General features: G+C 33.1%; 1 protein-coding gene across 5 annotated transcripts in view; it reads right to left on the minus strand.

Annotated features, from left to right (window-relative positions):
* Window positions 1–24,347, minus strand: part of LOC149906880 (uncharacterized) — a 66,467-nt gene extending 42,120 nt beyond the window's left edge. Inside the window, exons 1-2 of one of the 5 annotated variants that reach the window (XM_090103934.1) lie at window positions 24,261–24,347; window positions 24,013–24,109 (exon numbers count right to left, since the gene is read on the minus strand). In XM_090103934.1, coding sequence (XP_089960060.1) covers window positions 24,013–24,109; window positions 24,261–24,323 — 160 coding nt within the window. In that variant the 5' untranslated portion in view covers window positions 24,324–24,347. Of the gene's footprint in view, window positions 1–3,807; window positions 4,508–12,123; window positions 12,275–22,674; window positions 22,990–24,012; window positions 24,110–24,260 lie in introns of those variants that run through there. The other 4 variants (XM_090103932.1, XM_090103933.1, XM_090103935.1 and 1 more) reach the window with 4 other exon arrangements.
* Window positions 24,348–25,522: the final 1,175 nt, after the last annotated feature.

The raw sequence follows: 25,522 nt of genomic DNA on the forward strand, positions 1-25,522 counted from the left end.
ACCACTGGACGTATCGGGCTGAAATTTGGCATGCAGGTAGATGTTAGGACACGTAGGCATCCGCTAAGAAAGGATTTCCCGATATAGAGATATTTTGATACCCGAGAAAGGACATAGGATAGGTTTTATCCTGGAAATCCTACGGGAACAGGTTTTTCTTTGAAAACGCGGGCGAAGCCGCGGGCGGAAAGCTAGTACCTAGGTATTATATAAAACTCAAAGGTGACTGATATAGTGATCTATCAACGCACAGCCCAAACCGCTGGACGTATCGGGCTGAAATTTGGCATGCAGGTAGATGTTAGGATGTAGGCATCCGCTAAGAAAGGATTTCCCGAAATTATTGCGGGAACAGGGAAAAACGGGGATGCACGTACAAAGTCGTGGGCGGAAGCTAGTATAATCTGAAGATATCTTCTTTGTGTGATAGTGTTATCAGGAAGTTGATACAGTTGTTTTTTGGTATTGGTAGGTAGCATTTGTCGAGGAATGATAAAAACATCACGCTTCGGCTAACAGAAACGAAGATTGAAGAAAAAAGTTACAAGAATGGGAAAATATAGGTACCTATTGAGGGCAGAAAAAGCTAGTCGGCTATTTATTCAATAAATCATGGCGTCAAAGACATTAATTACGCGATGAAGGATTAAGATCGCTATAAATTAAGCGCGGATATTGACCTCTTTATAAAGATTGTAAGTGGAAAACTTTTGCTTGAAAATTATCGCATTCGAACACGAAGGTGCCTAGATTATTTTTACAATAAGTAGACAATAGCTCCATTTAGGTACACCTATTAGATTTTAGTGATATTTCTAGTTTCGATACATTTTTTACACATGTAGGTAGGTATTCAGCCCCGGCACAGATAATATAGGTACCTACATTACATGATAGTATCACAGTATTACCATTATTTCCTACAGTAGTGCGACGAATGTACTTGTGCAGAGAAACGGAGGGGAACTTGCGGGGGTCGGGCGACGCGGGCCGCGTAAAGCAAACACGCTTAGTTTGCTTTACCTAGCGCGAAAGGATGACGCAGTCGTATTTTTTGTGTAATAATTTTATTATACATAGGTACTTACATATTCTGTTTTGGCGCGCACAAACTGTTCGGTTTATAGACTACAAGCCCGCATATATATAATTCACATCTTTTCGTTCATAGCTTTTTTATTAGTTCATCAATTTAACGGAGTCCATTCCACTTGACTCCGACTTTCCAAGGTGATAATTAACCACCTCGAGCTTCTTAATATTAATGTATATTTATATTTTATTATCAAAATATAAAGCAAACATTTCGTTATATGGATTTTTTCTTTTTCAGATTTTTCCCCTTTGAACCAACGAAAATGTACGGCACATGAAAAAATATTATCTATGCATAAAATACTTTAAAAATAAATTTATTTCGTGTTGTGTCAAATGACCCCATGGAGTGGGGAAAGAGAGGGGATTGCAACTCTCGATTTTTTCCCCTTGTCCCCATGATTTTTGTACGGTGTTGCGGAATAATGGATTAAAAGCAGTATAGCAATAGTATGACACAGATGCCGTACATGGTCAAATGACCAAATTTACCCCCGGTAACTCTCGGAAATTAAATAAAAATTCCGACTTGGTGGACCAACATTTTTATACGGCACTGAGCGGTTTCTTATTATTTTTAATGGATCTATCGATGGTTAAGAATGTCGTACAAAAATATATGACCAAAATTTACCGAGTCTACCTGTACTTTTCAATTCTCATCTGCACTCAGTTGGACAGCTTACAAGTGACGGCATAGTGATGAATCTTATTATTTTTTGCTCTTCTTTCGTTCTAGATATGACCCCTGGTGGTTCATTTGACCCATATTTTTTTCATATGCGGGCTTGTAGTCTATTACGGATGTAAATCTACATTGAAATCCCAGAAGGAAACAATATTTCAGAAAGATTGTATTAATTTTATCTGTTGAATTAAAATCATAGCTATGTATATGTTGTCCTCATTATTTTATAATCAGATTGTACATCCCAATGCGAATGCATTACTTAGTTAAATGTTATAATATACAATTAAGAACATCCAAAAATAAAGTGTCCACGTAAATAATATTTAGCAGTGCAATATCTGTAATTATATATTTATGAACAAATAATTACATCAGATTTAATAATCGCAATTATTTTGAATGTACATATGAATAAAGATTTCATCATAATATTAATAATCACAATTGTTTTATTTCCCATTTGTTGCAACCCTAGCGTATTTTCGTGTGGCAGCGTAAGTACCTACGCTGGCGGCGGCATCGCGCGACATCAAAGGCGATTCCTTACTGTAGGAAATAATGGTAATACCACAGTATTACAATATTATTTCCTACAGTAAGGAATCGCCTTTGATGTCGCGCGATGCCGCCGCCAGCGTAGGTACTTACGCTGCCACACGAAAATACGCTAGGGTTGCAACAAATGGGAAATAAAACAATTTTGATTATTAATATTTAAATGATGAAATCATTTATTCATATGTACATTCAAAATAATTGCGATTATTAAATCTGATGTAATTATTTGTTCATAAATATATAATTACAGATATTGCACTGCTAAATATTATTTACGTGGACACTTTATTTTTGGATGTTCTTAATTGTATATTATACCATTTAACTAAGTAATGCATTCGCATTGGGATGTACAATCTGATTAGAAAATAATGAGGACAACATATACATAGCTTTGATTTTAATTCAACAGATACAATTAATACAATCTTTCTGAAATATTGTTTCCTTCTGGGATTTCAATGTAGATTTACATACGTAAACGGAACAGTTTTTGCGCGTCATAATAGAATATGTAAGTACCTATGTATAATAAAATTATTACACAAAAAATACGACTGCGTCGTCCTTTCGCGATAGTTAATGCAAACTCAGCGTGATTGCATTAAGCGGCCCGCGTCGCCCGACCCCCCGCCAGTTCCCCTCCGTTTCTCTGCACAAGTACATTCGTCGCCATACTGTAGGATGGTAATACTGTGGTAATACTGTGATAGTATACTGCCCTTTTGTTCAATTTCCATGTGAAAATTCTTATCGTTGTAATCGTGGAAAGACTGGCTCATAGATGGTGAGAATTGTAGAAGGTAAGATAAGATAATCTGAATTTAACACTCACATATAATACATAATACATGTCAACTTTCTAGCTTACACCTACTCAAAATTTAAAGGCTTTTACACGTGTTTAAATTCAAGATATATAAATTCAAAAGCTAATAAAATATATTTCATCACTTGTCTGACGATCAGTTATCAGCGTAAAGTTGTATCCTCAAACAGGAATACAATTCGAGCCCTCGCGGTAGCAATGCTAACCACAAAACAGGTGGTCAATGGAAACTATATTTTTCACATATAATACTTATAATAAAAACGTGAGTTCCATTTACGTACATTAGGTGTGTCATAATAAAACCTCTTAATACGTCCCTCTTTGTAAAGTCGTTAAGTTCCACATTTTGAACCTTACGTTCCATATTCAAATAAACGATAACTTACAACAAAGACGTAAGAAAATAATACAAGAACTTTACAAATTGGTGTGGTGAAATTGACGAACATATTAATAAACAAAATCAGCGGATCCAAACACCTTAATCGATAGCTAGATCGATTACACAATCATATCGTAAAATTCTCTCACATCTAAAAGAAAACCTGAATGTCTGATCTGCAACTGATCACCGAGTAGAAGATAATATATTATGTGATTCAATCAAGGATATACAAAAAAGAATACATACCCAAACGTAGCGTCGTATTTGAACAATCCACGGTAACACTTAACAAATAACACACATTTTTCTACAATTAATGAACCGAATAAAACGTTAGACATTCACCTCGCATGGACGCGGCGGGCTGACTGGCGACGCGCGCGGCGAAACCTGTTTCCGAGAAAAAACTTCTTCCCGCCTCGCTTGTGACCCTTTGCGTGCTTATCATTGCACTAGAATTATTTGTTAACTTCTCTGGAACTAATTGAGCCTCTTGAACACAATTCGAGGCTCCGTTTGGCACGCCATACACTGGGTATTTTTGCATCGTGCTGATTACCCTGGGCTCAGATTGGTTTGCGAATGCGTTCACTTTTAAAAACTCATTTGCTTGTTGCAAGAGCTTCTTTTGTATGTGCTCTATCTCTCCTTTAGAAGCTCGCGAATTCTCCGATAGTTCAGCGATGAGTTGATTCACGTTGAATTCCATGTTTTTGTTGTTGTCGTCTATAAATGGTTTTGTAGTTAGGTCGTTAGCTTTTTCTGTGTCGATTGCTTTAACTGTCATCTCTGTATTGTCCGGTGATGTGACTATTATTGCTGGTGGTTTGATATTTTCCTTCGCTTTACCACGTTTCACTTTTCTGACCGTTTTAGCCATGACATTCTTGTAAAATTGTTACGCGTTTTTATTGTTTTCATTTTCAATGTCTATTTTAGTTTAGCTCTATAGGTAATTGGATAAAAAAAATAAATGGCCGTAATTTACATTTTATTGAGGCTTTTAAATTGAAACGTAAAACAAATTGGGTTTAATACTTGTTTAATAGGTATAGGCTGTACAGTTTAATTACTAGTCCGGAGTCCCGGCTTTACGGTTCCATTCCAATTACCTAGTTTCTCATTTGTTTATATTATTTTGTAGCTTTGAAAGTTAGAAATTTACCTACTTAATCTGAGTTCTTACAGCTTAAATGAAAAGCTTTGTGACCCTGTATAATTGGCCATAGCATAGCCAATTATACAGGGTGTCCCACTGTTGTTATAATAAGCTCAAAGGAGGTTATAGTTTTGCAAATTATGCTGAATCTTTGAATATAATCAATTATCAAAGTGCTGAATACGTAAAAAAATAACTTATAAAATTCCAGACGCATTTTTTTTAAATAGATGATTTATTAAAACTTTATGTGTACACTCATAACATGCAACCCCCGCAACTTTGCCACCAGCACGTGAGCTATCGTTTAAGATTATGTTTTCATAGACAAAATGCTCACATTAGCGAAGCGGTATATGCCGGCTGCGCGAAGATAGAGAAGAAAACATGGATTTTCAGGAAAAATTTAGCAAAAAATTTTTGACGTTATTATGTTGTTTAAGTATTTTTTACGTGATCAGTGTATGCTAAACTACAAGTCCCTTCGCGCTTAGTATACAAATAGTGGGACATCCTATAGATAGGTACCCACTTACCCAGGTAGGTACGCTATTATTCATACAATGACAAAATCAAAAGGAATTACGAGTTACGACATATGTATAGGTAGTTGTATATTCGTGTGTATATCATTTTTCTTCATATCTTTGTGACGAAATTGAATTGAATTGTACTAACAAAGGTATAACAAGCCATTGTCGCCTTGTTTGGCGAAATATTACATGTGTTGGTCTATTGTTTGATGTAGATATAAGGTGTTGCAATTGATAGGTGCATAGATAATAGTGACTGTTAAAAAGTGTTTCTTTAGACCACAGACAAGAAAAAGTCTATCTGGCACGAATGGGGATAAAAATAAGGTCTGAGTAGGTGTGTCACATTGAAAAAACGCAGTTCTTTATAAATTTTTAGTGTTCGAATTTCAAAAATTGTTTACCTATAATTTTAGTTGTATTCAATATAGGTACCTATTATTATATATTTTTTTTCGTTGAAATAAAATAAAATAATTTTTCCGGAAATTAAACGCTGACCCACATGATATACCTACCTGCTTAAAACTTATGTAAGTATGTAATTACTAATTACCAATTTCCCTTTCATTCGGCAATTAACATTTAAACTTTAAATCTAGCATTTAAGGCCATGATTATTAGTGTAGCCTAGGTGACTAGATCGAGTTTCAGACAGTTACCAAATAACGTGTCGCCTTGAATTTATTACTGTACCAAGTATGGGGCGAACTTAAGGCGAAGTTATGTTTTATAATTTAGATAAGCTTATATTTATTTTGAAAAAAAATATATTTAGTTTCTAAGTATTATTATGTACTTTAGTTTATATTACATTAAGGTATTTAAGTAGAGTATCGCGAGGTTTGCTAAAAAAAGGGTCCACTAACTCTGAGTTTATTCAAAGCATTAGCAATTTTTTTATAAAATCTTGCAATGTCTTAATTAGAGTTCGAAAGAAAAGCGAATCGTTTCACAGTATTGGAATTAGGTACGGTATGTTTAATGACACTTAAGTAACATGGAATCTTGGCCATCTTGATTTCTGCTATAATTACTTCACATCGAGAGTCGAGTGCAATTAATTTATTAAAACTTGCATTTTCACTCTAACTACGATACTATTTATTATTTAACATAAGATTTGAGATTTTATAATAAAAACAACAAATAAATTATAAGTAAGTAGGTACCTACTTCAACTTAACACCTAAATTTATTACCTAGTTCACGTTTTTCCCTATCCGTATAATAATGTTGTATTTTATATTTAAGGTTGTATTGTAATGTAAAATGGAAAACTCCCTTATAAAAAGTAAGTATGAAACATCGAAATAGTTGATAATCAATTTGTTACATGTTTTACTTTGAAATCTTGATTTACATCGGAAATTGAATCTACGCTATCATAAATGAAAGTTTATCGCTATCAAAAATTGGTTTGTTTGTTTGAACGCGCTAATCTCGGAAAATACTGGTCCGATTTGAAATTTCTTTCAGTGTTAGATAGTCCATTTATCGAAGAAGATTATAGGCTATATATTATCACGCTACGACTGAGTGGACCCACGGGGGTGAAACCGCGTGGAGCAGCTAGTTCAAGATAAAATCAATATAAAATACACGCCGAAAATATTCCCTTTCTTCTGTCTATGACCAGTAATTAGCACCTTAATATATCCAAAATTACCTCATTCTTATATAACTGTTTAAATATATCAGCAAAGGCGTTGACCGAAACACGAGCGGAACTCCGGTCAACCAGTTTAGAACAATGTGTTGATCTGCAATTAATTATTAGGAACTTAACAATGGCACTATACCGTAGTAAAGTGAATACAATCGCCTTAACAATTAACGTTTTCTTGGACTTTCTTAATTGGACCAAAAAGCATTCGATGTACAAACTTTATAGGTAGGTACAGGTAGGTAAGGTGGAGTCTTGTAATTGCAACTAAAAATATTGGAGTCATTACTTCATCTCAACATAATTCTATAAATATACGGAAAAAAATATTTCTTAAAAATTTGTGAATAAGTAAATTTAATGCGGATATTATTTCACCGTCATAATCACGAAAAACTGTGAAGAATAAAAAAGTATTTCCAAAAGTTCTTAAAAAGACAGCAATAGTTGCAATTACCCGTCCTGGCGGGTAATTGCAACTAATTGCTTGTTTTACTTATTTTTCTATGTGTGTTTTCTGCGCGTGTATTTTAATAACAAGCTTTGAAACATATTCATAGGATTATGACATCTAGGCTCTTGAAATAAAGACCAATTTCGCAAAAAAATACTTTTTAGCTGTGGGGCGGGATATTGCAACTATTTTCTCAAAAATAGTGATGGGAACCTTATCGTAATTTTATCGACTGCCATGGTAGCAGAATTAAAACTCAGGGATATAACTGTTTTATATATATTTTAATTAGAATATAATATATTCTATGTTATGTGATTAGATATTATCTAATCACATAACAAATTCTTAATTTATTTAAATTAACGAAACATTTAAACACAGTAGGTACTTAACAATTATTTAGTAATGAAAAAGTCTGTTTTTACTCTTATTTCTAAATTCTACACTATTTTTTAACTTTATTTGAAACACACTAAAAGCCTTTTAGTTATCAAACAGTCTTATTTTACTCTTCCTTTGAACTCTTTACTATTTTACCTAGCTTCATTTTAATTAATTAGAATAATTAAATCTCAATCAGAATACCTAATCAAATTTCCCAACAGAAGAACTCCAAGTACTTGTTTACTTACATTCAAATATCTCTACCTTGTAAGGAAAGATTACCATGTCTTCTTCATTTATCACAGCATCGGGTAATCGTGAGATCACATCTTCTTTTTCTATAATGGAAATACTTATATCAATAAGTCACTGAGTAACAATCATCGAAAAATAGCAATCAGGCGTTTTATAATTTAAGTTTAATATCATTGGGTTGTATCGACCTCATCGACATATTTATGTCCACTGTCACATCACTAACATTTTCATACTTCATACAAAAACTGTCAGATAATTGCAACTAACCTAAAAATAAAAAAATAGTTGCATTAATAAGACTTTTCATATTTGGTCTGGTAAATGTAACTGCACAGAAAATTCGGAGTAGAAGCATCGTAGAATAAAACAAGCACGTACAAAACGACTTACCGTGGTTGATTAATACACTCCTTGTAAAAAAACCGGCGAAAAACCACAAAAAACAGTATTTTTGATCAAATTACGCACCGCGTGCATTCAGCGCTGGCACTAACAAAATGGTGGAATGACAAAAAGCCCTGTCACTCACACAATTCTTGACCGATGAGCGCCATATATATTTTTTTATTAATATTTTTACTAGCAGAACAATATCACGCCTGTTGTTGTGCAGAACAGCAATCCTAGAAGGCATTATTTAAGAGATAGTTGCAATTACAAGACTTGACCTTATAAGAAGCGTAAAAAGGTGCGTTTTATTTCATTTTTTTGTGAATAAAGAATCTAATAATATAGATAATAAGTAAATAGTGTAAATAAATAAAAGTTTTTATTTTCTACAAAAATGCATGATCGAGTAATAAAGGTTTGAGCTTTAGTTAAAATCTGTTTATACAGTTTAGTTGTATAGTTGATCTACTTGTTTCTGTTACTCTGATGTATAAAAAGCTTTTTATATGTTTGCTTCTTGATCTAGAAGACGGTTTAACGTAAATAACAATTAATGGAGAGACAGCACGCGATTTCTAACGTATCTTATATGTATAAGAATCTCATAGCTTTGTTTATATGACGCATGACTAAAGTTAAAAGGAATAATGGTTCTTTTAAAAGGTTTATTGCTTTTATTTATATATTCGATAATCGATCGTACATCAATTAAAACAAGAAAAAAACAAAGGGCTCTAGTAACTTATACCGTAGTATATCGGATATTTCTTCAGGCGTTAGTCAGTTTATGAAAATAAGAATCAATGACATGGCTAAATACAGGATTTAAATTATATTATAGAGAGGAATAGCATTTATATAAATTACTAGCGGTCCGCCCCGGCTTCGCCCGTGGTACATATGAAAAATAGATGTTGGCCGATTCTCAGACTTACCCGATATGCACAGAAAATTTCATGAGAATCGGTCCACCCGTTTCGGAGGAGTATGCAGACTAACATTGTGACACGAGAATTTTATATATAAGATTATTATGTCATGACCTCGAATTATGCTTGACTATAAAAGGCGTAAGAACCATTGTCATATGTCACTTTGTCACTTTGTCATGCTGAACCTTGGGAATAAAACAATACCTATTGATTTAACTAGAATCTAGAACTCAATTCATAATATTATAACTGTATATTGTTATATTAACTTTTGATTGATGTTTATTGTTACTATGTGCGTTGTAGAATAACAGGAACATAATATTTTCTTGTGAGTTGCGTGCTTTATTTAATAACTAGCCGCTCCGCGCGGTTTCACCCCCGTGGCTCCTCTCCTGTTGGTCGTAGCGTGATGGTATATAGCCTATAGCCTTCCTCGATAAATGAGCTATCTAACACCGAAATAATTTTTCAAATCGGACCAGTAGTTCCCGAGATTAGCGCGTTCAAACAAACAAACAAACAAACAAACAAACAAACTCTTCAGCTTTATAATATTAGTATAGATTGCTCTTCAGCTATACAATATTTAACTTCCTCTTGTTTTAAGTAATAATATATCAAATATTTATGTTAAAAATTAAAATGTAACACAGACTATCTGAACCTATTGAAGGTTTAAGGAAAATTTATGAGGACAGTTCTTTTAAAAACCGGGGATAGCTTTTTTCTATTGAATTGAACACAATTACAAACATATCTTATATATAAAATTCTCGTGTCACAATGTTAGTCTGTATACTCCTCCGAAACGGGTGGACCGATTCTCATGAAATTTTCTGTGCATATCGGGTAAGTCCGAGAATCGGCCAACATCTATTTTTCATATGTACCACGGGCGAAGCCGGGGCGGACCGCTAGTTGTAACATAATTTTGTATTTTACTGAGGAAATTTATTCGAATCTGATGCTAACTGCCAACGACTGCTAACTACTGATGCTCTACTTTACGGATCCGGAACTTTAGGTAAAAATAAATAAGAATACCGTTCAATCACACAATACTGGAATACTTATAAACGTATGTGGTATACAGAAGTATAGAACAAATATTGGCCTCACGTAGACGTGCAACGGTAGGTGTCCTAATTAGCAAGTGTCCGTTAAACATATTGCAGATTTCTTAAGCGTTCTTTTGTTCTAGATTATGGTAATCTCCATATGTGTGGTGCAATATTATATTGCAACTTTTGTTTGAAATTCTGTTTCGTTTCGTATTTTAGGGTTATGTAAGTCAGCCTGAATTGACATCGATGTTTTGAAAAACAGTAAAATATGATGCATATAAGTAGAAATGTGTATGTTGCATGGCAAACATTTGTCTAATAAAAGCTACTAAGGTTTAGTCATTAGACATAGTCCTTTCATAAGTAAGACTCATCTATTTTAATGAAGAAACAAACACCTTTTTTATATTGCATTGAATAAGAAGATATGCAAATATTCGTACGTAATATTGCAACATATAACAGCGTAATTCTTACATAGCTAACGTAACGACAGGCTTCGCTGGGTGCCATAAACGGACTCTTAAGTAAGGAGCGGATGCACTGATCTTTAGAAAATATTATCTATTTCATCACATAAATCTAGTTTATGTTGCCAAAGTGCTTTTGTAATTAAAAATTATTAGAGGTAATTATTGTGTTCTTTTCACATGCGTGTAACATGTCATAACTAAGCTCGTGCTATGTTTTATCATTTTCACTTATAACAGATTATAAGCTTTTGTCTCACTGTTCTACAACTATCATAATGCTAAATTTCGTTAAATCTATTTAGGTTTAGGCGTTTAGCCATGACAATCTCACAGACAGATAGACAGACAAAACCAATTGTACCTACTTGCGTCGACTTACAGTTGTTGATATTTTCTTTTTAATAGTATTATTACATATATGTATTATGTATATAAGATAATAATAACAGAAGCCCATATTCTCAAGATCTATATCTAAAGTAAAATTATTCATCAAAAGTGGTTAAGCAGGTTATTTCCGCTTCTGTGATTTATGGTTAAGGTAGTTAAGTGATAAAAAATTATTTATTAGCATTTTTTAAGCAATTTCGTCGCATATTTAAAGCCAAGAAAAATAAATATATAGCATTGAATATTCATTATGTCTGTTTGTGTGTCAAGTATAGAGCAAACATTTGTAAAAACTTGAATATTTAAAAATTAAAAGTTTAATGCGTCGCGTTGATGTGACATCCGATTGATTAATCTCCTAACTAGTTTTAGCGCGTGACGTTGTTTATGTTACTCTTTAAAGATTAAGCAGGTTTACATTATAATATTCATATATTTTTTTAATAAGTATACAAAACATTTTATACCTCAAAAATATATTATATTCTTTACTGTATAATCATATTTATAATTGTTTTATAAAAACTTTTTCGTATCAAAACTGGTACCTTACCATTAAAAATAAAAGGTATTTATGTTTCTATTATAAGATAACTATTAAAATAATTGACTACGCGTCTATGATTTATCCTATTATAAAAAAATGAGGGTGGAGTTTCAAAATTGGTTTAGCTTGGTGATTTAATGCTCTATATAAGTTTATCGTAGCATCATCTAATAATAATACCGTTGTCCTTAATTTAAACACCATTATATGTATTTTATTATTAAAAAATAAAAACGTTTAAATTTAAAAGCCTCTATAAAAATCCAACACAATTGATTACATCACTACATTACACAAATCACATACGCACATCACTACATTGCACTGTTAAAAAAAAACAAAATTCGAATTTGGAACTGCATTTGATTGGCGGAAAAGTTAAAAAAGAATTAAAATTTGAATTTGGAACTGCACTTGATTGGCGGACATAGAGTCGCAAGCGCAGAAATAACACTGAGCGTCTTTCAAACCACAACTTTCGTAGTCCCATACTGTGACGTGAAGAGTTGAGAAAAATAGACGCGACATTGGAAACAATTGAGTAATAACAACGGGACCATATTATAATTAATTTAAATTTTAAGATAGAGCTAATTAAGAAGTTATTTCAGTCATTGTTCATTTGTGATGTTATTGTATTAAATTGCGAATTAAACTTTTTAAGTGCCAATTAAGCGGCTATTTTAAGTATTTTTTTAGTTGAGTAACTGTTATTGTAAGGTAAAAATGCTTTTAAAATCTGTAGTTTTTTGTTTCAAAAGAATAATATATTTTGATAAGATTGTTAATATATTACATAGGTCCTAGATTCATTTAATTTGATCACCACAATATGTTTTCGAATAATATTTAAGTATTATTTATCTTATTACATATTTTTAAAGGCATTTAATTCATTCAAAATTACAAAGCGAAATATTATAAAATCAATTGCTATTCAGCGTTCTCCCCAGAAGTGAAGCTTAATAATTCTAGGCAAGACTCAAGAACAGACTTCAAGTGAAATAATTCCTTTTCAATAATAAAATGGAAGTTCTAAATCTACGTAGCTCTGTAAAAAATCACTCAAACAGTGCAGTACCGTCTGTCACACGTGGCTGCTCCATATAATGAGTTGAGGTCTGGGTCCAGTGGTCACTTGGGGGAGTTATGAGGTTTATATCTGGGGTTCTTTGTGATTTCTTGATACCACAGATAATTCAAACATTTATTTATTCAACCAGACTTCGTATAGAAGCGCTTTTTGTATCGTCAAATACTGCTATATACCCATGTAGTAGAAGGTTCTAGAAGGTTTTAAAATTGAATTCCCGTATCCTCTTGTGGGGTTTGGGGTAGATGCATTGTTTCTTACAGAAAGATTTGAAGGTGAATAAATGATAATTTATTATTGGTATTCTTTAATTGGTTTTGGTTTAATTCACAGTATTTATCTTGCATTATTTATTATTTTTATCAGATAGGAAGAGATTGCTAGGCTGCATGCCATATTCTTTTACAGACACTATTTTTTATAATAAATTTGTGCATTTTAAACGATATAATTACTTAATTACATTCAATTTACATTAGCATTGATATAACAACTTCATTGAATAATGTATTTCTCCATATTTATTTCAATCTAATTTTCCTTAAAAAATAAATTCTTTTAAAGATCTATGAAAGTATAGACAACAAAACTTCCTAGATGAACAAAAAGTAATCCACATAATGCTATAAGTATTTCCTCATCGAGTGATTGCAAAAACTCGCACGCTCCACATTACAGTGGATAATTATTAATAAAGAATAGCTTGTAATTGTTACATGGACGTAATTACACACGGTTATGTATTTTTGAAGACATTGTTATGTTTTGAGTGCTGCCCACGAATCTGTACTTAATATTATAAAGCTGAAGAGTTTGTTTGCCTGAATGCGATAATCTCAGGAACTACTGGTCCGATTTGAAACCGACTGGTTTGATTTGGTGAAAATTCTTTCGGTATTAGATAGCCTATTTATCGAGGAAGGTATAGGCTATATATCATCACCCTAAGACCAACAGGAGCAGAGCAATGCGGGTGAAACCGCGGTTACAGCTAGTGTTTGATAAATCTGGGTTATTTCTTGTTGTCAATAATGGCTTACTGATATTATAATAAAGAGAATTTTCAATTTTCTGCTCATTAAAACATCATCACTTCTTGAGCGGTGAAGAAAAAACATCGTGAGGAAACCGACATGTCGAAGAATATTCGACGACATGTGACATCTGCAAACCCGCACATGGCCAGAATGGTGGATTTTGGCCTCCCGTGTCCCAGCAGTGGGAACATAATGAGCTGATGATGATGATTTTTAGTGCGTCGATTTAGTGTCATTTTCTATGCTCGTGAATGAAGAGTCTCTTGCTGATCAGTTTATTTCTTGGAAGATTTCAGTGGCCGGTAAGATTTCCATATCTTTAAACCATGGAAAGTTTGTACAGCGGAAATCAGATACTCGTAATTTTTTTTCTAGGTCATGATATATTTGGATACCAAATATCCGCGTTTCGTTTTTTGTTTGAAAAGCAATAAACACCTACATATCCAAATTTTCGGTTTTTATTACCGACAACTATTGATTATATTAATATGTAAGACATAAAACTTTAAGACATTAAAATTAAGTGGGCTTATAAAATACTTCTGTATCAAGGTTGTATTTCCCAATGAAAAATAGATCAAAGTTCCATCTATTTACTCCCGTAAGAGTTAATATAGAGGCTATCGTATCGTATCGTATAATGTCTAAAACCATAATTCAATGCTGCTTGATTTTTTTCTTGTATGTGACATACTAAGTTGTTTAACTTTTTATAAGCCTTCAATAAAATCAATTCTCAATTCAGGAACCGGTCATATGCCTCTGAAAACTGCCTTTATCTTTAGACATTAACTTGAAAAATATCATCAAATACACATTATTTCATCAACATTAACACCACACTATACCTACTCATATTGTATTTTTAAATAAAAGCTTACAAGAAGCTCGCCACGCACTGCGGAGCGTGTCGTGGCGTAATAACGTCTTACGTTCAAACTCGCGATTGCGTTCATATATGTATAGTTTTATAATACATTGTAATTTAATTAATAATCAGTGTTTGATGTGTATGTACCAGTGGCTTAGAATTATATGGAGGTTAAAATATTAGGGGTTCGAGGCTAGATCGTGCTTAAATTATGTTGATTTTTCAGTTTCGCTGTAGCTATAAGAAAATGTTATCAAGTCATCTTGAGATATATAAAGAAGGGTCATAGATAGATCCATTATTATTAACTACACAGATAATACCTATACAGGGTGTCCCACTGTTGGTATACTAAGCTCAAAGGAGGTTATAGTTTTGCATACGCTGAGTACGTAAAAAATACCTACTTATAAAATTCCCGACGCATTTTTTTCAAATAACAACAAGCAACCCGCCCAACTTTGCCATCAGCACGTGAGCTATCGTTTAAGATTATGTTTTCATAGACAAAATGCTCACATTAGAGAAGCGGTATATGCCGCGGCCGGCTGCGCGAAGCTAGAGAAGAAAACATGGATTTTCAGGAAAAGTTTAGCAAAAAATTTTGACGTAATTTTGTTGTTTAAGTATTTTTTACGTGATCAGTGCATAAAAAACTCCAAATCCCTTCGCGCTTAGTATAAAAATAGTGGGACACCTGTATACTTTTGAAATAAGTTTCTAGCCGTAATAAATCTTATACAGGGTGTAATCGTTAAGTGTGCACAGGCGATTTTTCCGTAAGTATTACAGATAACAAAAAACTTTAAACTGATATCGAAAGTACTTAACCTAATGAGTAAAATGGCCGTAATAAATTTTTAAAAATAAATCGAGAAATATCAAAAAAATTATCTTTAAACCCTCCCATACATTAAGTATGAAATATGAATATCCCATATACATTTAATATGAAAGATTTTAGCTTTCTTTTTCTTTTTTGGTTTTCTGCTTTTGAAATGAAATGAAATGGCATTTTCCACGCTTTTTTCGGACATTTTCACGCATTTTCCGGGATTTTGCCAGGCATTTTCCGGGAATTTCCCAGGCATTATCCGGGGATTTTCCGAGCATTTCCCTGGGATTTTCCGGATGTTTTCCAGACATTTTCCAGACGTTTCCCTGGCATTTTCCGGGGATTTTTCCACGCATTTTCCACGCATTTCCCAGACATTTTCCGGACATTTCTCGGGCATTTTCCGGGGATTTTCCAGGCATTTTCCGGACATTTCCACGCATTTACCGGATATTTTCCGGACATTTTCACGCATTTTCCGGATATTTTCCAGGCATTTTCCAGGGGTTTTCCGGAAATTTCCACGCATTTTCCGGATATTTTCCAGACATTTTCCGAGCATTTCCCACGCATTTTCCGGTTATTTTCCGGGAATTTCCCAGGCATTTTTCGTGGATTTTCCGAGCATTTCCCGGGGATTTTCCGGATGTTTTCCAGACATTTTCCGGACATTTCCCTTGCATCTTTCGGGGATTTCCAGGCATTTTCCACGCTCCTCCCGGACATTCTCATGCATTTTCCGGATATTTTCCGGACATCTTCACGCATTTTCCGGATATTTTCCTGGCATTTTCCAGGGATCTTCCAGGCATTTTCCACGGGTTTTCCGGAAATTTCCACGCATTTTCCGGATATTTTCCAGACATTTTCCAGGCATTTTCCGGTTATTTTCCGGGAATTTCCCAGGTATTTTCCGGGGATTTTCCGAGAATTTCCCGGACATTTTCCAGACATTTACAGCCTATGTCAGGGAAATGTCCGGAAAATGCCTGGAAAATATTTGGAAAATACCCGGAAAATGCGTGAAAATGTCCGAAAAATGCGTGAAAATGCCTGGAAAATGCCTGGGAAATGTCCGGAAAATTCCCGGAAAATGCGTGTCCGAAAATGTCCGGAAAAACGTGGAAAATGTCATGTTTTGTCAACATGTGAAAAAACCAAAAAAAGAAAAAGAAAGCTAATATCTTTCATATTAAATGTATATGGGATATTCATATTTCATACTTAATGTATGGGAGGGTTTAAAGATAATTTTTTTGATATTTCTCGATTTCTTTTTAAAAATTTATTACGGTCATTTTACTCATTAGGTTATGTACTTTCAATATCAGTTTAACGTTTTTTGTTATCTGTAATACTTACGGAAAAATCGCCTGTGCACACTTAACGATTACACCCTGTATATAAAAATGAATCGCAAAATGTGTTGGTAAGCGCATAACTCGAGAACGGCTGAACCGATTTCGATAATTCTTTTTTTATTATATTCCTTGAAGTACGAGGATGGTTTTTATGTAGAGAAAACGTAAATATGTACCACGGGCGAAGCCGGGGCGGTCCGCTAGTATATAATAAATATTATTATCATTACTTTACATGTATCAAATTGATTGATTTTATCAAGTATCTACGTCTATAAATTTTGTTCAACATTTTATAAAAATACAACATAAATAAATGTTTTATACAACATTTGTTTTAACAATTCAATGAATTTTTTATATTGATTGATTGACATGAATATCTCTTACATTATAATTTACAAAGACCAAAAAGCTTTGTGTTAAAATAAACTGCGATTAAAAATACATTAAGAGTTTAGAATAATTAGTTGCTGTATAATTATCGAATAGAGATATTGCGTTTGAAATGTCGTTTAGATTGTTATTGAACGGTTAATAAACATCAATCATTGAATCCACACCAAGGCTGCTAACCCTGTTATTACGATTAGAATAAATCTTTAGTTAAACTTAACCTTGGTTTAGTTGTGTTGAAATTTGTAAGTGATACTACCTATCTAGCATGTAATGTACATGAATAAAATTGAAATGTTCAAATAATAGGTTTGCATTAGATGAATGTGCAAAAAATACTTATGTTGTTACTACTTCATGCTGGTATGTCGTCTATATTTTTACCCTTGATATACTTTTGAAAATAAATTTGTTCAAAGAAAAAATATTCTTCTACAGGGGTCTTAGTACGCAATGACAAAAAGAAAAATGATGGTCCGAACGCTGATACCGGATGCGTTAAGATACTGTAATATAAAATATAACAGTATCTTAAGATAAAATATTATAGTATCTTCACCGTGTGTGACGCGCTTAATGGTGTCATCGAAGATGGCCATGTGCCCTCGTTAAAGATATTCGCGTTGTAAAATAAAATAGATTGCATACGTCCAATCAACCCTAACCGTCACTGCTTTTACGTAAAGCTATGAAAAGGGCGATTTTTAAATTATGAATTATGTAAGAGTGATAAAAATAATGTTATAAAATATAAATATCTATCCCAGTGTGTGCTGAACTTGTGCTGAACAATGAAATTAAAACGACGACCGTCGACGACCGCGACGTCCTACGACGCGGACGGCGATAAAATAGCAAAATCTTTGAAATTTGCGTAGTAGTATTAAGTATTAAAAATGCCTTAATTAATAAGGGTTTATTTACCCTTATTAATTAAGGCATTTTTAATATTTACCTACTTAAATACATACCTTCTCTTCTATTTAAATTCAATATGTATACCTATTACCTAATCATTTCAAAACCCGCAAACATGTTTATCTATGTACCTACCTTAAAATCGCGTTTTTCTTAGCCCAATCAACCCTAAGTTAATACAGGTGTTACCCCACCAGGGTCCCTGTATTTGTGACCTCAGCCGGCAGGCAGGTGCCTAACAGTCAGGTAATAATAGTATTTGTTTTGATGTTCCTAAACCTGTGATGTTACGTTAAAAAAAGGATAGGAAAATCGTATTTTAAGATATTTAAATGATACTCAAAAATAAGTTGTATATTTGACATATTATTATACAAAAAAAAAAATAACATGTTTCCGCCAAAAAGACGAACCACAGATAACGCAATGTATCATCAAAGAGGTTGTGCACCATAAAGTATAAACTATATGACTTAATACTGCAGTGTTAAAAAAAAATAGACAAAAGGTAATATTAAAATTGACATTTGATACATTTTATAGCACGCATTATTTTAACCCTTTATTGCTGCTGATTATACATAAATAGATGTGATGGACAATGTGACATTTAGGGTGCACTCACACACATCAGTCACCGTCACGGCACCGATGACTGATCGGTGACGGTTTGTGTACGTATCCACAAACACCAGTCACCGTCATGTTGTCCGTCAGTCACGTCGCCGGTTTGACTGAATCATTGAACACATACATCAGGTTAGTCAGTGATTAGACGTGTGTCACGCTAGAGAACATGTAGCAATTATTGACGGTAGCACGACGCTGACTGAACTGAGACGTGACGGCACCGGGTGAGTGGGGATAAAAGTATGATACATGTATGGAAAGATTATTTGACGTGCCTGACCGGTGACGTCACTGATAGATTTCGTGCCGGCGACTGTCGTGTGGGAACAGAGTCATACTAGAACTATTGATACATATTTTTTTTTAATCCTGTCCGGTGACGTGCCGTGACGGTGACTGATGTGTGTGAGTGCACCCTAATTAATAGCGTAGACAGAGAAACGTTTAATAGTGAATTTAAGGTCAATTGAACCCTGAGGGCAATATTATAAATGATTTTTTTTATTTAGCTTTTAATGATAACAGCGTGTTAACAAAACTAGTACTTAGGTAATTCTTATTCGCACTTGGCCGTGTTTTAGTATTTTATATGATTAGAAATAGTTTTAGGTTACAAAATATGTTATAAAAATATTAAAAGAAGCATATTTTCGATTATCCCATTATTACCTAGATTGTTTGATCAGATAATATTATTATGAAATAAATGTGTAGTCCACGGTGTTAAAATTTATACATTCCGTATATCTAGTATTTTCTAGAACCAATTTGGGTTTATATCTCAATCATACTAAAAACTTAAAACATTTCTGGTATTATTCTCCTCTATTTTGATACAAGTCTTACTATACTGAACCAGTTTACGTACTATGAGATATCTAAATAAAAATATCAGCAAATTAAAGAACCAGTAACCTAATAAAGACATTCGCCAAGTAAATACAAATTACTTTTAATTCGTTCAATTTATTCCCAATACTTGATATGTCTTGATATGACAGCTTGTGGGCGGACAAAATTATAAATTGTTGAACGAAATGACACTTCCTTGACGCGGCTCTGCCTGCATTTGATCTATAAGAGTTAATTCGACGACGCCTACATAATCTGTTGCCTAAGATTAATGGTGACCTTGGAAAAATGTACTAGTTATAGGCCGGTTGCACACGTGAAAAAGCTAATATATTTTTACATGTTATACTCTCTGTTCAGTGTTCTTATCACGATTAAATTAGCTTCACATGTAAATTTATAGTATGTTTCTATGTAACATACTACTTTAAAATCTATTTAGACCAATTTTAAACAAACGTACACACCTCAACTGATAGGTAATACAATAATTTTATGAGTTTTAATGTAATTTTATTTTTGAAGTGAAAACTTCTTTAGCGGCGTTGAGCACTTTTTCTGTAATGGGTATAAAATCTTAAACTCGCGTCAGGACTCAGGACACGTGACCTGATCGAAAAAGCGTAAGACGGATACCATTCCAAAATATCAAACATGCTCAACGTTAATAATCAAGTTTTCACTTCTTCCGGCACTCCCGGAGTGCAACCCGTCTTTTTTTTAACTATTTATATTATTTTGAGATGTAATAGGACGTTCTGTTTTTGATATTCTTCTTGATACATTTGGGATTCATGAGCGATGACCAATGGCTAAAATATGGTCGTGATGGTCTTTGTTGTAATTTTGCATAATAATGACTCAATATTTTTAGTTTAAAATTATTAAATCACGTAATAGTTAGATTCTGCCCGTCTTTGTTCACGTAATATGCGTAGGTATATCGAATCCTAAAAATCGTTCAGAAATCTTAGGTTTATCTTTAATCTGAATCATGTAACTGGCACTAGGTCATAGTTTATTACGAAAACGTAGATTGAAAAGGTTTTTAAATTTATCATCTTTATTGCTTGCAAAATATTCGCATCATGTAGCATAGCATTTTTAATGCTCATTAAAAGCATTGGGGCCAGTTATTTTTTAAGTTTGTTTCCTTGTTTCTTGTAAACATGTTGTTTATGACATTGTTTTAATCTTAAAAGCAAAAAAATTATTTAAATAATGAAATGAAAAATTTTGCCTCTATAAATTCTATAATGCAATTAACGGGTTAATTCTTCGCCCGTGGTACATATTTACGTTTTCTCTACATAAAAACCATCCTCGTACTTCAAGGAATATAATAAAAAAAGAATTATCGAAATCGGTTCAGCCGTTCTCGAGTTATGCGCTTACCAACAGATTTTGCGATTCATTTTTATATATAAGAAGATTATTTTTCCTAGAGATTATTTTTTCTTTTTGGTAACAATGATATCAAATCCATAGAAAATTGCAAGTTGTAATCTTACAAAAGCAACTTGTTTATAAATTTGCATTCAAACCATCATTATACGCTAATAGGTCTGTTCCCATCAGTTCTCAGAAACGAGGTACGGACACACCTACATACGAAAATGCAGATCTGATAAAATGCTAGCTTGTTTATCCTGCGTAATAATGCAGTAAAAATTATCTACACATGTTGCAATAGAAATAATGATTATAAATAGCATGACATTTTTAAGACCTTCAGTCCTTTTAGGGCAAATTGTATAGGAATTCTTGACATAATATGCTGAAATATAAACAGTTTTGAATGTCGTGAAGTTGTCATATAACATATTTAATTTAATAGAAAGTTAAATGTCGCATTGTTTTCTTCAACCACAGAATACATAATAGTAGCTAAACGCTACAGAACGGACACTCTCCGCCTCCCGCCAAAATTAAACACTTACCTCACCCCGCGCGATCGTGATTAAAATGGGCCACATTTTCTTCAAGGACGATACCACCGACGTAACGAAGATTGACAACATTAATCAAATTGACTTAAAGTAATTTTATTATTTTGGATTTGTGATTACGCTAGTCACAAATGTGCCAACCACAGGTAACAACCAAGTAACAACCATAAAGCGTTAACACACACATTTGCAGTCTCTACAGTGTGACTGTCAAAACGATAATTTTGTATGGAGTGTCCGGGGTGTGCTTCAACGTTACCTACCTATTATCTTTTTTCTACAAACAAATAAACAAAGTTAGCATATCATTAAAATAAATACTTTAATTGTAATGACATATTATTCAGTTTACACAAGACTACTGAACATTTCCTCAGTTAATTTTTGTTTTTAGGCGTTCTGTGTATTGACAGTTTAATAAACTTTAAACGTAACATAAAATGCAGTCATTACAGAAAGGGTCAGGTAAAAACTAAGCCTTCGACAATAGCACGCAAGCTGATTCTTTAAAATCACGCAAGTGGAAAATATTATATTACTTTTTATCTAAACCTAGTTAATATTCTTCTATTATATTATCTTACTACAGTGACTTTAAATTTAATGATACTTCTTCAATTTAAATTCAGCAATTTATCTTCCTATGAAGATGTTTCTACATATTCTAACTTGTATTGAAATTCTATTTTTATATTTATATTCGCTTTTTACTACGGCTTTATTATGTTAATTTCTTAATGTTAATATAACTAATTTTTCTTACAAAAATATACATGATGATTTTCAAATATTATTAAAAACAAATTACCTAATTATTGTATCATAATCACCTATTAGTTAAGTTACTTTTCGTCAAAAAATAAACTATTCAAATTAATTGATACGTTTCAATAAATAAAAATAAATATTTACCAAGCATGGAATATAAAAGTGGCGAGCCAACAATGGCTCTTCTTCGGGGATCCATTTTTGACACTTTCACTTTCACAGATTATGCATAACTTCTTATGTCACTTTTGGCGCGCAAATTTTCACATGTATTTTTTTCGTTATCTGTGACGTTATACTTTAAATTTTATACTCTGTGGTAAATAAAATCTTCAGCAGCCTACACACTGTTCCACGCGGTAAGCAGGAAGGAAATGTGGAATTTCTCGTGCGTTACTTATAATGCGCGAATTATTGAAATTTATTCGTTTTTAGCGTTCGTTTAGTTCAGCTACGCTATCGGTACAGAATTGTATTGGAATTGTTAATAATTATGAAATACTTCAAAGTTTGCGGTAAGTAAATAATGATTATGCTTTTAATTAAACAATTAAACACGCTAAAGCAGAATAAAAAATACAATTTTTAAGTAAAAATGATATGCTTCATCTTTATGTAAGATCTTATTACTTACCTAAATTACAAGATAGAACATTATTATGTTATTAAATTGATCTTTGGATACAGATATTCAGGTAAACATTTATAACGCCGATTTACCACATGGTAAAATATGCAAAATCGGCGTTTTCGGACATCACACAGACACATAAATTATAGGTAAGTAAGTACCTACTTATGGTAAACTATACTTTTTAAGTTTTTATAGTTTACTAGCTGTGCCCTGCAGTTTTACCCGCAGTGCTCCACTCCTGTTGGTCTAAAGCGTGATGATTATATTATATACATAGGTATAGCCTTCCTCGATAAATGGGCTATCTAACACCGAAAGCATTTTACAAATCGGACACTTAGTACATGTTTACGTTTTCTCACCATAGGAACCATCCTCGTACTTCAAGGGATATTATAAAAAAATAATCAACGTTTGTTCTCGAGTTTTGCGCTCTGTGGCGCTCACCAACACATTTAGCGATTCATTTTTTAGATATTGGCCATTTGTGTAGCTGGGAAAAGAGCTAGGAATATTAAATTTAAACGCAAAACAAAAAAAATATATTCTGCAGGTAAACATGATGCTTATCTTGATTTAATCAAACAATACAATACGTTTTATTGATACAGCCCAGATAATTATTATTAGTAGGTTGTAAAGTTAGTAGGTACTGAATTTGCACCAAATAAAAAATAAAACGTCAATACAAAAATGTGTATTGAATTTTAAGGCCAGTTTCACGTCTTGGCGCAAAATAAGTCAAAATGTCACTAGATGTTATCTCTAACTGTCCAAGTATTCAAAGAAGTGGCCACGTGAGAAATAACCGATGCTCATTTGAATTTAATTTCATATTGCATACTGACCGTAATACGTAGAACCGACCGTGGCGCCCGTGACTTGGTTCTGAAAACAGTGACTTCCAGGCGTTTCGATAGGAGAGATATCTTGCCGGCACATTTTCTGTAACAAGGTTTCACTTTCAACTTTTGTGTTTAGCGCCATCTAGCGGATCACGCTGACACTAGCATGAAATTATGATTTCATAAATTCGCCGCTCGAATAGAACGACGTGTTTCGCAATAGAACTAATAGATGGCGGTAATTTACTTACATCAAGATCGCAGCTGTCTTGATTCCTTTGCTCCTGAGTCAGGTTTATGTTTTTTGTTTGCATTTTCTTTATTTTCACAGGAACACCTGAAAGAATGAAAATAAAATATTGAAGTTTATAAAAACAATATTCATAATTATTTTTTCATGTAAGTAGGTACCTACCTAAGGTACCTACATGATTACAATCCACCCACAATTATAAGGTAAGTGTGAATTTCTAGTTGCGATATATTTAATCGATTTGATTACCGTCATATCCTCCAACATTGCCCGCTTTTCACAGTGTTTTGATCATATACAAGAAAAAACAAAATATGGACAGAATTGATGCTGTTATTTGAGTAGGGAATTGAATATAGAATGAATAGATATACTTGAAATAATCATATTCTTAATAGTTTCTCTAAAAATAAGGAAGAAAGAGGTGGGCGAAGTAAGGTGGAAAAGTATACAACTTTGCCCACCTTTAATATTTCAGCCATTTTAAGACTTACGTAGCTGTTTTTAAGAGACAAAGTACAAGACAAGGCAAAGATGCCGAATCTCTTACAAAAAATGATCCAAATTAAGTAGATCTTCATTAAATTGTATGGGCAAAGTTAGGTGTAATTTTCTCACTATCTTCATACAAAAATCTTTAGGGTTTAGGGTTGTCACAAAAAAATCAACTAGGTAAAGGATGAAAAAATTAAGTTTAATAAAATATGTAGGTGGGTAACAAGTAATAGGTAGGTACACATGCAATAATATTGCGTTCGTACTGTTTCTAGGTATATCTTTAAAATGAAACTGAAATTATGAATATTTATGTACCTATACGTTACTTCTACTAAACATTTAAAAAGTACCTTGGTAGGCATACATACTCGTACAATCATACCTAGGTACCTAAAAGAAAAAACATGCTGTGTACTTAATTTATACCTAAAAAAAATTACCTTGCTACCTATTTGAGAAGTCTGTTAAAAATGTGTCAGCCCTAGCACCTCAAAACGGTTGGGCAATGTTGGGATAGGTCACACTACGTTTATTAACCTAACATTGCCCAGCGACAAAACTCCTATAATACTACGTATTTTTGCTTGGAAATAACAAATAACCTCCTTTTTTATATGCTAGTTTAATAAATAATAAGAAATATTCACGTATTCTAATTGATTCCCAGTGATCAGAGACAAGTTTTTTTAGAAAAATTTGGCACCACCAAAACACCTCCTTCTTTGTCGACATGTAGCAGCAGACTGATTGACGTTATACATA

The sequence above is a fragment of the Colias eurytheme genome, chromosome 7 (assembly GCF_061535395.1).
Source record: "Colias eurytheme isolate Ceu_HAF_F1 chromosome 7, ilColEury1 Martin Lab GWU primary, whole genome shotgun sequence".
Classification (NCBI taxonomy): Eukaryota; Metazoa; Arthropoda; class Insecta; order Lepidoptera; family Pieridae; genus Colias; species Colias eurytheme.